The sequence below is a fragment of the Erinaceus europaeus genome, chromosome 10 (assembly GCF_950295315.1).
Source record: "Erinaceus europaeus chromosome 10, mEriEur2.1, whole genome shotgun sequence".
Classification (NCBI taxonomy): domain Eukaryota; kingdom Metazoa; phylum Chordata; class Mammalia; order Eulipotyphla; family Erinaceidae; genus Erinaceus; species Erinaceus europaeus.
This window is the reverse complement of record NC_080171.1, coordinates 121818881-121833765: the sequence shown is the minus strand read 5'-3', so window position 1 is coordinate 121833765 and position 14885 is coordinate 121818881. Positions and strand designations below refer to the sequence as shown.

General features: G+C 41.6%; 1 protein-coding gene across 19 annotated transcripts in view; it reads right to left on the bottom strand.

The window, feature by feature from the left end:
• EPB41L3 (erythrocyte membrane protein band 4.1 like 3) overlaps positions 1-14885 on the bottom strand; it is a 252639-nt gene that overhangs the window by 46444 nt on the left and 191310 nt on the right. For all 19 annotated transcript variants that reach the window (XM_060200726.1, XM_060200720.1, XM_060200721.1 and 16 more), the window contains exons 6-8: positions 9363-9438; positions 7048-7266; positions 5010-5097 (exon numbers count right to left, since the gene is read on the bottom strand). In XM_060200726.1, coding sequence (XP_060056709.1) covers positions 5010-5097; positions 7048-7266; positions 9363-9438 — 383 coding nt within the window. The remainder of the gene's footprint in view (positions 1-5009; positions 5098-7047; positions 7267-9362; positions 9439-14885) is intronic.

The following is a 14885-nucleotide window of genomic DNA, read 5'->3' as shown; positions in this document are numbered from 1 at the left end:
TTTTATCTTTTTAACCTCCTGGTCAGCACAGTACCTTGCTAGCATGTGTTAAATCAGTTCATGTCTGTTGAAAGAAAAGGTTAAAAAAAAAGAAAGAAATGTCAAGAATAAGTAGAGCTTTCAAAATTTGACAGATATCTCTATTGCATTAATAAAAACCTGATCTTTTTAATATCCAGTTTGCTGCCACAGTCTATATCATTGAAATGAACTGGTAGATCTTTTGTATTGAATGCTAACAGTAGTCTTTCTTGGGGATATTTCAATAAAATAGTGAATGTTCCCTGTAGCAGAAACACTAAGGATGACCTGGATAGTGTCAATATGTCATAATTAAAATAAACCTGTATACTGTTTTCTTCATTTACAATTGCTCTTTAAATTCCACCGTTTTTCATTATCCTTGGTCCATGAGAGATCTGAGATAGCTTTAGATTCTATTATCTTAGACTCTTTTATGAAATAAAATGAGTTTGCCAGAGGCTATTAAGACTAGCATTAAATAACAAGCAAGCAAAGCAAGTCTTGCTAAGCAGAAAAGAAAAAAAAATCAAAGTATTTGGAGTCGGTTTTCTAAATCAAGGAACTGTCACTTAGCATGGGCATTTATCTTTTATATAGAGCCATGGAGTCTAAGATCACAATGAAGAATTTCTAAATAGGCCTTAAAACTCAGGTCCTTTCAGACCAACAAAAGAGAAGCATCTCACTTATAACCAGAAATGATCTCTAAATCAATTCAGTTAATTTCCTTCTTGAAATGCTAGAATGTAGTGACACGAGAAAATGGAGTCTATAACTCAGTCATTTGCCGTACTTAATGTTCAGATGGAACCCTATAATAGGCTAAATTTGTGCTTCTTCATGTCTTTCCATCTTCACTGGCATAGTTTCAAATCATATTATTGAATAAAATTGCAGTTATCTATTTTAATTCAATAAATACAGCAATGTTAGGTAATTTTATTTTTACTGAAAACAATACATCCTAATTATACTTCCCTAGATATAAGCCCTAATATTTTATTTATTTCTCCTGGGCATTAAGAAAATAACCATGTGTAATGAAACTCAAAGATAGTTTTGGAGGGGGGTGGGTCGAGCGGTAGCACAGCGGGTTAAGCGCACGTGGCGCAAAGCGTAAGGACCTGCATGGGGATCCTGGTTCAGGCCCCCAGCTCCCCACCTGCAGTCGCTTCACAGGCGGTGAAGCAGGTCTGCAGGTGTCTGTCTTTCTTTCCCCCTCTCTGTCTTCTCCCCCTCTCTCCATTTCTCTGTCCTACCCGACAATGAACGACATCAACAACAACAATAATAACTACAACAAGGGCAACAAAAGGGAAAAAAATTGCCTCCAGGAGCAGTGGATTCATGGTGCAGATACTGAGCCCCAGCAATAATCCTGGAGGCAAAAAAAAAAAAAAAAAAGATAGTTCTGGATTGATTCAATATATCAGACTGCATTTATATTTTACTTGTTTCCTTGTCTTTTAGTCACCTTGGAAAAAAAATCCAAATAGGAAAACAGCCCAAGTGTGTATCTTTATTTTCATTTAAAATCTTTATACTGCCTTATGTCTAGCATAAATTATTTTTATTTGAGAGCAGAAATAAGTGAAGATATATAATGATGAACTAGGAGTAATAAAGTTATACTTGTCATTGTAATTATATATAAATACAATAGAGCTTGGATTTATTTACTTATTATTATTTTACCAGAGCACTGCTCAGTTCTGACTTAGGGTGGTGCAGGGGATTGAACCTGAGACTTTGGAGCCTCAGGCATGAGAATCTCTTTGCATAACCATTATGCTCTCTACCCCTGTCCAGAGCTTAGATCTCTATGCAATAGCACATCCCTGGGAAAGCTTCAGTCAAATCTTGGAGGCCTTTAAAAAAATTTTTTTTTTAATTATCTTTATTTATTGGATAGAAACAGCCAGAAATCAAGAGGGAAGGGGGGGATAGAGAGGGAAAGAGACAGAGAGACACCTGCAGCCCTGCTTCACCACTCATGAAGCTTTCCCCCTGCAGGTGGGGACCGGGGGCTCGAACTCGCGTCCTTGCACATTGTACTATGTGCACTCAACCAGGTGCGCCACCACCCGGCCCTATTGGAGGCCTTTTTGTTGTTTTGCCACCAGGCTTTTGACTGGGGCTTAGAGCTTGCACAGCTCCACTGCTCCTGCTGAGAGAGAGACAAGCAAGGGGGGGGGGAGAAGAGAGAGAGAAGGAGAGACATCACTGCATCACTCCGCCGCACATGAAGCTCTCCCTCCTGAAGACACTTCCTATGGTTCAACCTGGGCTCCTCTACGTAGCAACGTGCTTGCTCTACCTTGCACTTCATCCTCTGGCCTCCCAGAAGAGAGGATTTGTGAGTGCTCAGACTTCATTTTTAACATTATTCAATGACACTACTTTTCAATAAAATAGACATTCAGGGAATGAGACCAGAGCACTGCACAGCTCTGGCTTAGGGTGGAGCTGGGGGTTGAACCTAGGATTTCAGATTCAGAGCATTTCCTTAGGCATGAAAGTCGTTTGCATTATGTGGTCTCCTCAGCCTGAGTGTTCAGACTTTTAGTCCTTGGAAGAATTTACCCCTGTGCAATGAACATGATTCACACTTATAATCCATCAGATTTGCATCTGTTAGATGCTCGCTGTGTCTCAAACACACTGTAGATTTCTCTTCCCCAAATACTAATTTGTCAAGACAGCCCACCGGACATAGAGCTCCCTCTCACAGGTCTCCAAGTCAGATGAAATTCTTTTCTCTTGGTCTCAAACTTGATGGTGTAAGATACTCACTTGCCTGGGAACCTGTTAACTGCATGTTCCTGTGAGTCCCAGAGTGTGAAATCGATGACTACAATATTCATCAGAAACAAAAGGTGCATTTGTATAGACAAGTGATGCTATCTTGTGAGCCTAAATCAGAAGAAACTGTCCTTGAACTTCAAATACTGATCTTTTCAGTGCTGCAGAAGTAACAGAATCCATTCTAAGATCCTAGCAAATCTCATGCTTTTTGATAAAAGTCTTTCTCAGAGCTTGCCTGTACCTTCCCAACACTGCTAAATAGATGACCAGACCACGTGCTCTACTTTTCCTGCTGAAAAATTTAGCTTTCAAAAAACGTATTTCTCCCAACCTCAAGCCCTTTCTGCAGGTCAATTCCAAATTAAATTTTCCAAGGCACTAAAAAAATAGAACTTTAATTTTTCTCTTTCCCTCCCTCCCTCCGTCCTTTCCTTCTGTCCTTTCTTCCCTCCTTCCTTCCATTATCCCTTTTCCCCTTCCTTTCTTTCACCAATCACCCAGGTAATTCTTGGCCTGAGTGTTTATTTCAGTTGAAATTCAAAATAATGACATTATTTCAAAGCTATTTACTATTATATGGTTATTTGTCAAAGCACCTAAGCTTTACATTTAAGTTTTAACATGAATTTGGAGCTGGGAAGTGACTCAGAGCACTGTACAAATGGTGGAGCAATGATCTGGTCATTGACAGCACTGGCCTCTCTCCTACAGTTAAAAATCTTTGAAGAAAGAAAACAAGACACTTTTGTTGTTGTTGACAGAGACAAGAGATAACTTGATGGGGCAGGGGATAGAGAGGGAGAAAGAGAGATAACCGCAGCACCACTTCAATGTATGTGAAGCCTCCCCTCCCCTGAACCCTGCAGCTGGGGACTAGGGAGTTAAATCCAGGTCTCCACACACGGTAATACGTGCACTCTACCGGACGTGCCACTGCCTGGCCCCTCTTCACCAAAAAATTTAGGGGCTGGTGAAAGAGCTCGCTTGGTTAATGTGCTGCATGTGACCCAGGTTGGAGCCTGGCCCCCACTGCATTCAAGGGAACTTTGGTGCTCCTAGTCTCTCTCTCTCTGCCTGTTTCTACTAAAAATGTGAATGTCTGAGTACCAAGTGGGCACCTAAAACAGTGGCGGAACTGATGTAACTGTTGTTGTTGTTGGGTTTGGACTGTAAATCACACTTACACAACGTGGACAATGCGAAAAGGCAAAGACAGGATCTGGCAGGAGAGAAAGAGCTGGAACCATGAAGGGCAGGCAGGTGAGTTGAGCACTTATTATTATTATTATCATTTCATTTACTTTCTTATTATCTTATTTATTGGATAGAGATAGCCCGAAATTTAGAAGATGGGGAGACAGAGAACGAGACAGAGAGAGACACCTGCAGCCCTGCTTACTCCTGAAGCTATCCCCCTGCAGGTGGGGACCAGAGACTTGAACCTGGGTCCTTGAGCATTGCAATGTGTGCGCTTAGCCAGGTGAGCCACTGCCTGGCCCCAGATGAGCATTTCTTATGTCAAGGTAAATTTGCCCTTGTTGTTTTATTGTTGTAGTTATTGTTGTTATTGATGTCATCGTTGTTAGATAGGACAGAGAGAAATGGAGAGAGGAGGGGAAGAGAGAGAAAGGGAGAGAAAGACAGACACCTGCAGGCCTGCTTCACCGCCTGTGAAGTGACTCCCCTGCAGGTGGGGAGCCGGGGCCTTGAACCGGGATCCTTACACTGGTCCTTGTGCTTTGCGCCATCTGCGCTTAACCCGCTGTGCTACCTCCCGACTTCCATCAAGGTAAATTTTTAACTGAGTCAACAGATAATCAGAGAATGCCCCTGCTGTCAGCTTTCAGTAGGGCAAGAAATAGAAATCTGAATCATGTGAACTAAGCCAACCCCTCAGGGAGCAGACTTTCAAAGGCAAACAGATCTGAGTTCTCAAAGTTTTCATTTATTTAAAATGAAGGAAGAAATCACCAGTGTATCATAGCAGCAATATTGAAGAAAGATCAGATAGAGTTGGGGATTTTAAAACTACATATTTAGGGGAGCTGGGGAGGTCGCTCTGTGGTGGAGTGCAAGCCTTGCCTGCATGAGGTCCTGCAGGTGGCCCTTCCCACCACATCCAACAGCGCAGCTGTGTTCTGTCTCTCTCAGTTAAAGAGAACACACATAAGAGGTCATACCTTGGCGTGATGTAAATCGACTCCATACATGGATAGTTTTTTGGCATTTTCCAAGAAGTGCATCTCTGCTTCTGCCGGAGTCATTCCTCTGATAAGAAAAAGGCCATGTTAAACGTTACTTATTTTTAAAATTCTTCTTGAATTTTGAAAAGCTTTACTTATTGGATAAAGACAATCAGAAATTAAGAGGGAAGAGAGCTAGAGGAAGAGAGACATTTAATGTTATTTTCTTTAACTGTGGGGCCATAATATTTCCCACTTACATCCCTTATTATCTAATAAGCAGGTCCTTAGGGAGGCACCAGTAGATTTGGGGCTGGAGGGAAATAAAAACAAACAAACAAACAAAAAAATAAGCTTTTTTTCCCCTTCCCCTCCAGGGTTATGGCTGGGGCTTGGTGTTAGCACTATGAATCCACTGCTCTTGGCCGCCATCTTTTCCCATTGCTGTTACTGTTGATGCTGTTGTTGTAGTTGGTGTATAGGACGGAGAGAAATCAGGAGAGGAGGGGAAGACAGAGGGGGAGAGAAAGACAGACACCTGCAGACCTGCTTCACCGCCTGTGAAGCGAACCCCCTGCAGGTGGGGAGCCGGAGGCTCGAACCAGCATTCTTTACACCTGTCCCTGTAGTTCGTGCTATGTGCGCTTAATCTGCTATGCTACTGCCCGGCCCCAAAAAATAGCTTTTAAAGAAAGCATCACCAGTGACTTTCTGAAGGGGGATGTAATGATCCCAAAGTGTACCAAGAGAGTCTCTGCTAAAATGCCATCCTTGATGCCCTGGAAATCAGGCTTGGGAACAGTGGCTGTTATACTGTGATACTCACTCATCAAGGCAAGACTTATTAATTAGTGATTTAATATTCATCCACAAAACTGTAAGATAATAGGGGTATAATCCCATACAGCCCCCCCCCCCACTAGTGTCTCATCCCCTCCAATGGAAACTGCAGCAGATCTGCCAAGATCACCATTACAGGCTGAGCCTATAACTACCTATCTAGACCTATGTGTATATATCTTCCCCCCAACTTTTTCTTTCTTTTTTCTTTTTTTTAATTCTTTTTTTAAAGTTATTTTCTTTTTTTAAATTTTGTTTAATTTTATTTATTTTCCCTTTTGTTGCCCTTGTTGTTTTTATTGTTGTTGTAGTTATTATTGTTGCCGTCGTTGTTGGATAGGACACAGAGAAATGGAGAGAGGAGGGGAAGAGAGAGAAAGGGAGAGAAAGATAGACGCCTGCAGACCTGCTTTACCACCTGTGAAGCGACTCCCCTGCAGGTGGGGAACCGGGGGCTCGAACCGGGATTCTCATGCCAGTCCCTGCGCTTCATGCCATGTGCGCTTAACTCGTCACACTACCACCCCACTCCCCTTTTTAATTCTTTTTTAAAAAAAATTTATTTATTTATTTCCTTTTTGTCGCCCTTGTTTTTATTATTGTTATTGTTATTGATGTCGTCGTTGTTGGACAGAACAGAGAGAAATGGAGAGAGGAGGGGAAGACAGAGAGGGGGAGAGAAAGACAGACACCTGCAGACCTGCTTCACCGCCTGTGAAGCGACTCCCCTGCAGGTGGGGAGCCGGGGGCTCGAACCGGGATCCTCATGCCGGTCTTTGAGCTTTTGCGCCACGTGCGCTTAACCCGCTGCGCTACCGCCCGACTCCCTCCTTTTCAATTCTTTTTAATATTTATTTATTTATACCCTTTTGTTGCCCTTGTTTTATTGTTGTACTTATTATTGATGTCGTTGTTACTGGATAGGACAGAGAGAAATGGAGAGAGGAGGGGAAGACAGAGAGGGAGAGAGAAAGACAGACACCTGCAGACCTGCTTCACCGCCTGTGAAGCGACTCCCCTGTAGGTGGGGAGCCGGGGGCTCGAAATGGGATCTTTATGCCGGTCCTTGTGCTATGTGCCACCTGCGCTTAACCCGCTGTGCTACCGCCCGACTCCCTCCCCCCAATTTTTTCAAAGGTCTTGTGAAAGCAAGACTGAAGGGGGGTGTATACCTCTCAGGGTTTCTGCGACTGACCTGTGGCTCTTGTGTAGCTCGATGACTTTATCTTCCAGTTCCTTTGTGTGGTTCGGTGCAAAGCGAAACTCGCTAATGTAATCATTTCCACATTCGTCTGGGTCATAGTCTCCTAGCTCTGACTGGACCGTGTAAGAGCCCAACAGGGCAAGGGTGACGAAGGAGCAGGGTAGCCTTCCGGAGACGATGTCATCTCGCAGCTGTAAGCAGAGGTAGTACCTACCAGGAGCCAAAAGCACAAAGCCACAAGTCAGCACTGGGACACTGGAGAGGAAGGTGATCCAATCTCAATGGCGGTGTCGGATGGTCTCAAGAGGACACATTTGTCTAGCGTCTATCTTTCTGAAGTTGATTTAAGGGAAAAATACTTAGCTACTAAACACAATATTGAAGGAACATCTGGCAGCAAGAAAATATGTGAAAACGGGGTTTTATTAGTTAAATATAGACCAAAAGAAAGTTAAAAGCATATTCCTTTCAGATATGTTAATAACACTTAAAGTCAAATGAACAGCTTATAACCTAACAGGCTCCTTGAAATCTTCAGTTGGGAGAGCTAGACTCTATCAATGGAGCTCTTAGATACAATTATTACGGGGGTCCTAACTACCCTTAAGGAAGTCTTAATTTCATCTAGAGTTAAGGATACTGGCAGAAGACCAAGACAAATGTTAGCTCACTCAACAACCTGGCCATCATAAGCTTGCTCTCAACTTCCCTACCATCCTGATGAGATAGTCTTTTCTACAATAAAGAATGATTTCTCTTGACACAAAAATTAACTTTGAAGAATTACTAGCTTAAATCTAAGTAATCTATTATTACAAATAAACTAGTTTTAGACTGGGAGGGAATATAACCCACTTCCATACAGACTTGCTGATATCACAAAATATCAGAATGACTAGCTGACATCTGTCATGTGGCTTTTACAATTTATAGATTGACAAGTAGCTGCAGAAGACATCAAGGTAAATACTAACACTGATGATCACACCTTTCAAGGCTCAGAATGTGGATAGAATAAGAAGACACAAATCGAACTTCTTAAAATAAGATGCTCATCTACTGGAAGTGGAGTTTATGATAGATGCCTTAAGGCCTAAAGGTAATGCTCAATATGATTCTAAGCTGGTATAAGCTTCATAAGCAACACAGATATGAGACTTGATTAAAACAGACTGCATAGTTTTTACAAACACCACACAAACAGGAGGCGATCATACCCTAAATTTCAAATCCAAGTTTCTTTAATAGCAAATTAGTCACAAATACTTTTTTAACATTACTAAATAGTGTAAGAATTCTATATTTTTCTGATTTAATACAAATGTAAAAGAAATCCTATAAAACTTGTATTTTATCATCCTGATTTATAAAATATTCAAAGAAATTCTTTTTAGCGATCGGAAGATATTGAAGCTTTTCAAATTATTTTATAATATTTTTTATTTATTAGAGACAGAGAGAAATTGAGAGGGGAGGGGGAAATAGAGAGGGAGAGACAGAGAGACACCTGCAGCCCTGCTTTATCAATTGTGAAGCTTTCCTCCCTGCAGGTGGGGACCAAGGGCTTGAATCTGCGTACACTGTACACTGCGTACACTGTAATGTGTGCACTTAATCAGGTGCGCCACCACCTGGCCCCCTTTGGGTTATTTTCATTTAGAAAAATCCTTCATGAAGAATGCAAGTCTTACACAGAAAAATAAAGCACCTATAGCATAAAATCACTCCGGCTTTAAACTTACTACCAAACAAACAGGACAATTGTGGGTTTCAGGAGGATACACAGATAAAAAAGGGACCCCTTCTCACACTCAAAGCTCAATCACCATGTCAGATTTAATTTTTAAGTCAGGGTGCTTATTATTACGCTCTTTCTCAAAAATAAATATGGACTGAGTCTGCTTTTCATTCCCTTTTGTATACAGGAATGAAAAGCAAACTCAGTCCATATGTGGTACAAGTGAGTGTTTTTTGAAAGTATCTGCCAACTATCTGATTGGTTACATAAAAGGCATATGGATCCAAAGACCCATTTTTACTCTGTTTGAAAGCAGCACTAAAAACTGCTATGTTATTTAAGGTTGAATTCCATCCAATTTGACTGTGGTGGGTGGCTGACGGGATCTCAGTGCTGAATGTTTCCCCACCAGGGTCAGGCAGAGGGAAGCATCAGCTTAGCAGAAAAGATTCAACTGTGAACAGAGAGGATCTGACAAATCTTCTCATCAGACGTAAGGAAGCTCTTTTTTACAGAGAACTTCAAAGAAGCCTAATTCTCCCATTTTCCCCTGCTATCTCTTACATACCTGGTGATATCTTCAGAGAGCTGGGCAGGGTCAGGTGGGTAAAATTTCACATTAAATGAAAAGTGCCAAGCGCCACCTGCAAGAAATGACATAAAAATTAGAATAAAAACTTCAGAAAAGTCTTTCTTCCAGGGGCCAGCTGGTGGCACACCTGGTGGAGCACACACATTACAATGCATAAGGCCCTGGGTTCAAGTCCCTGGCCCCCACCTGCAGGGGAAGCTTTGTGAGTGGTGAAGCAGGGCTGCAGGTGTCTGTCTCCCTGTCTTTCTTCCTATCTCCCCCTTCCTTCTCAATTTCTGCTTCTTTTTTTTTTTTATTGTTGTCGTTATTATTGATGTCGTTGTTGTTGGATAGGACAGAGAGAAATGGAGAGAGGAGGGGAAGACAGAGGGGGAGAGAAAGACAGACACCTGCAGACCTGCTTCACCACCTGTGTAGCGACTCCCCTGCAGGTGGGGAGCCAGGGGCTTGAACCGGGATCCTTATGTTGATCCTTGTGCTTTGCACCACGTGCACTTAACCCGCTGCACTACCAGCCAACTCCCAATTTCTGCTTATTTCTATCCAATAAATAAATTAAAAAATCTTTCATATCTTAGTCTAATTGTATTCTTTAAAAAGTTTTGTTATGAACAGTTTGCTAAAAGGCTGTAAGATAACAATGCATAGCTCCATACCACACCCACCACCAAAGCTGTGTATCCACGGCCCCCCCCAAAGACAATCACCAGAGTGCTCAGAAGCCTTACAGTTTGCTTGCTTCTGTTTTGCTTGGATTCTTTTTTTTTTTTTTTTTTGGCCAGTCCATGATTTCCAGATTCCACATATGAGTGAAATCATCTGGCAGTTGTCTTTCATCTCTTTATTTTGCTAAGCATCATCACCTCCAGTCCTACCCATTTCGTCCTAAAGGACACAATAGCTGTATTCTAATAGATAGTACAGCCTCAACTCCAAGAGCTGACAGCCAGGTAGCTTCTGATACTCGGTGAAAAACAGGGAAGTCTTCATGATTGGAAAACCCATCTAGTTTCTAATCTCGTCATTCAAATCTTTCACTGGCATTTCTAGCAACTAAGGGAATGAACTAAACTTCCTTTCTCAAGGACAAAGGTTAAGATTTTGGATGAAGAAACAAACAAAACAAAAAAGACAAAAAAATAATGTGAATAATCCTTCGACAAGTCTGGAACTGACTGGTCCACTGCTATCAAGTTTTGGATAGTTCACATTCCAGCATCACAGCTTTAATCCTGCTTCCTTTGTCCTTTCTGCCTTGTTATTACAGGCTAAATCCCACTAGAATAAGTATCAGTGGAGCATTCAAGATATTCTTTTTATGGGAAAAGTTTGTTGTGGTGACTAATAAGTAAACTGCTCCATATCTGAAATATTTTGCTTTGTTGCTTAGGGGCAGATACTTGAATATATGTACTGTGAGTTACCAAATTCCGTATCTATTAACTCATCACATGGTTTGGTCTTCTTCACACATTATGGGGGATACTGTGTTTTACTGCACTTCACAGATATTATGATCTGCTGTTTTCTTTTTTTATGAGCCCTTTCATCAGCAAAAAGATTACAGTTCAGATGATGGCTAACACTTTATAGCAAAAAAAATCATTAACTGAGGCATGTGTGTTTACTGTTTTAGACATCATGCTACTGTACATAGATTATAGTTAGTACAGTGTAAATATAATTTTAAAGGCACTAGGAAATGAAAATTTAGTGTTTCATTTTATGTGACATTCACTTTATTCTAGTGTTAAACACAATATTTCTGACATCTATGCCTTTTTTTTTTTAACTACTATTGACCTCATCAACAGTGAAAAGGGTCAAACAGATTATGGATTTTGGGCATGAATTGTCGACATCCATACTTATATTATTATTATTAAGCCTTACTAAGTTTTTTATTTTAATACTATCTATAACTGTAAGGCTCATCAAATACAAATACAAAACACAATTTCCTTTTTCATATTTATTCTCTCAAGTGACATTTTTTTCCCCCTTCCTGACACCAGGGTTACTGTTGGGGCTCGATGCCTATTTGGTGAATCCACTGCTCCTGGAGGCCACTTCTTTCCTCTTCTTCTTTCAATTTTTTATTAGGGCAGAGACAAATTGAGAGATGATGGGGAGACAAGAGAGAGAGGCAGAGAAAGACAGACACCTGCAGACCAGCTTCTCTGCTTGTGAAACGTCCCTCCTGCAGGTGGGGAACAAGGGCTTGAACCCCGGGTCCTTGTACTAGGTAACAGGTGCCCTCGACCAGGTGCGCTACCACGTGGTCCCCGTGAGTCCTTTAATTGACATTCACCTTGCTCTTTCCCCCGAGTTTAATTTACCGAAGCCCGGCTGGCTTGTCCTCTGGCCCTGTTTCGCTTGTGTTTCCCACTAAGTGCCACAGGGTAGGCCCCTCCTCGCTTGTATTCTCAATGAGCTACTGAAAAGTTTGCATACCAGTAATAAGTTTTACACCTGTACTGTGACCTCACAGTTCAGTCCTAGTGCTTCACGTGTTCTCCTCAGTCTTCTAAACATTCCTTTCTTCCTATCAAGTGGCTTCTGGAAATTCTCTTCATGAGCCCTGGCTACACATTCAGAAGCTATTAATATCATGCATAAGTACTTCCTATTTCTATTTTATCTTATTTTTATCAGAGCACATATACATAAGTACTTCCTATTTCTATTTTATCTTATTTTTATCAGAGCACTGCTCAAGTCTGGTTTATGGTGGTGCTGGGGAGACTGAACCTGGGACTTTGGAGCCTCAGGCATAAGAGTCTGTTTGCATAACCATTATGCTATGTACCCTCGCCCAGCTCTCTAGTTTCTATCTTTACACTATTCTCTTATGCGTGGGGCAAAAACACTTAGCTGCATAGGTTTCTAAAATTTTTGTTTCAATGACACAGGTACATTAATTCCATTTTCTTCTTTCATATTTGCCAGAAAAAAAAAAGTAACCCGACCATCTCTCTGACTTTGTGAGAACCGTGGTAGTTGTGTGGTGGGGATTAGGTGGGAACAGAATGTCGGTGCAGGGTGTAGTGGCTTAGACTTAGTCAGTGATGAATGTGAAATTACACTTCTTGCAGCTTAGAATTCTGTAAAGTTCTGTAGTTCTGTTAAATCACTAACAAGGAGAGAAAAAAGATGCCTTTGAAATGAACTACATGAATGACTATGATAACAAAACAAAACAAAAATCACAAAAAAATTCAGTGTTGAGGCTGAGCAGTGGAGCACCTGGTTAAGCACACACAGTACTAAATGCAGGGACCCACTCAAGGATCCGGGTTCGAGTCCTCCACTCCCCTCTTGAATGGGGAACGCTTCACAAGCCGAGAAACAGGTTTGCAGGTGTCTGTCTTTCTCTTTCCCTAGTCCCCCCTCGCCTCTCAATTTCTCTTTGTCCCATGCAGTAAAATGGAAAAAATGGCCAGCAGGAGCAGTGGCTTCATAGTGCCGGCACCAAGCACCACAGATAACCCTGGAAGCATAAATAAATAAATAGTTTTCTTGACATCTCCTTTCATATGTGACACTTGTGCCTCCATGAGTAATGGACTTGCCTGAAGTGTCTTTTCTAAAAATTTTTTTAAAATTATCTTTTTGTAAATTTATTTATTAGATACAGACAGCCAGATATTAAGGAGGAGGGGAGATAGGGAGAGAGACAGACACCTGCAGCACTGCTTCACCATTTGCAAAGCTTTCCCCCTGTACCACCCACCACCCACCCTGCCTGAAGTGTCTTATAAAGGACATGTCATAAACCAGGTGTTGGGAGGTTGGGTGGTAGCACAGCAGGTTAAGCGCACCTGGCTGCAAAGCCCAAGGACCGGTGTAAGGATCCCGGTTTGAGCCCCCAGCGCCCCACCTGCAGGGGGGTCATTTCATGAGCGGTGAAGCAGGTCTGCAGGTGTCTTTCTCTCCCCCTCTCTGTCTTCTGTCTTCCTCTCCTCTCTCCATTTCTCTCTGTCCTATCCAACAACAATGACATCAGTAACAACAATAATAATAACCACAACAGCGATAAAACAACAAGGGCAACAAAAGGGAAAAAATAGCTTCCAGGAGCAGTGGATTTGTGGTGCAGGTACCAAGCCCCAGCAATAACCCTGGAGGCAAAAAACCAAAAAAAAAAAAACACAACAAAAAAACCAGGTGTCACTATCTACTTTATCTAAATTTTAAATGACTCAGAAAATATTCCTGGAACATGAGCTATAACAATTATGAGTCATGCAATATCTGTCAATCAAGTATATTTCTACTGATTATTATTGCCACTGTTCTAAAACAAAAATCTTCTGTTAGTCTAGAAATAGTCTGCTTTGCTTTTCCTTTCTTACTGCTTCCTATTCACTTCCCTTCAGTGTTGGCCAGTGGGGAGCTTCATAAGAAGATCTAGCTATCCCTCCAACAAACGGGATTAAAACTAATGGAATAGTTAAGGAAAATGAATGATTTCTTTAAAATCTTCACTCTCAGCCAAGCATGTTGAGAGTTCAATGAATAATGTAACTAATGTTATAGTGAATTCAGCATAAACAGTCTACTTGGGGAATTGGTATTTCAATGTAAAAATCCTGATTCCAGGAAACGGAGGATTATACACTAGTGTGCTCAAGCACAGTCTGAGAGTGTGAGGTGTTTGTTAAAAATGCCAATTCTGGGAGTCCGGCGGTAGCACAGCGGGTTAAGCGCACGTGGTGCAAAGCGCCAGGACAGGCATAAGGTTCCCAGTTCGAGCCCCCGGCTCCCCACCTGCAGGGGAGTCGCTTCACAGGCAGTGAAGCAGGTCTGCAGGTGTCTGTCTTTCTCTCCTCTTCTCTGTCTCCCCCTCCTCTCTCCATTTCTCTCTGTCCTACCTAACAACAATATCAACAACAACAACAACTACAACAACAATGAAAAACAACAAGGGCAACAAAAAGGGAAAAATAAATATAAAAACAAAAAATAAAATAAAAATGCCAATTCTACTACTCAGTTGTTAAAAAGCAAGCAAGCAAGCAAACAAACAAACCAACAAAACCCCAACTGTACCAACTACTGCATTTTACTGTTAATCTCCCCAACAAAGAAAAACAAAACAAAAAAACCCAAAAACCTGTCTTTTACAACAAAAACAAGTGGAGCTTGGAGTGTCTATGAGAAGTCAGAAAGTGAGAAACAATTACTATTTGGTTTCACTCGGATGTGGTTAAAGAAAACTAAGAAAACACAACCCAAACAATTTACACTCTGAGAAGAACATGGTGGAAGCCTGAGAAAAAGAGGGGTGAATAAGAGGAGGCAGAGGGGCCCATCTGCCATGAAAAATAGGTCTCCAGCTATGGGCGCAGCTGCAGAGAAGTGAGCACATACAGAAAGACGTGAAGTCACTCTAGGCAGCACCGGAAGGCAGTCAGTCGTTAAGTTCATAACATGTTAGTAAAACTCAAACAGAAAGCCATGCAGGTACACAGATTAGTGAACATCACAATTCCTAGG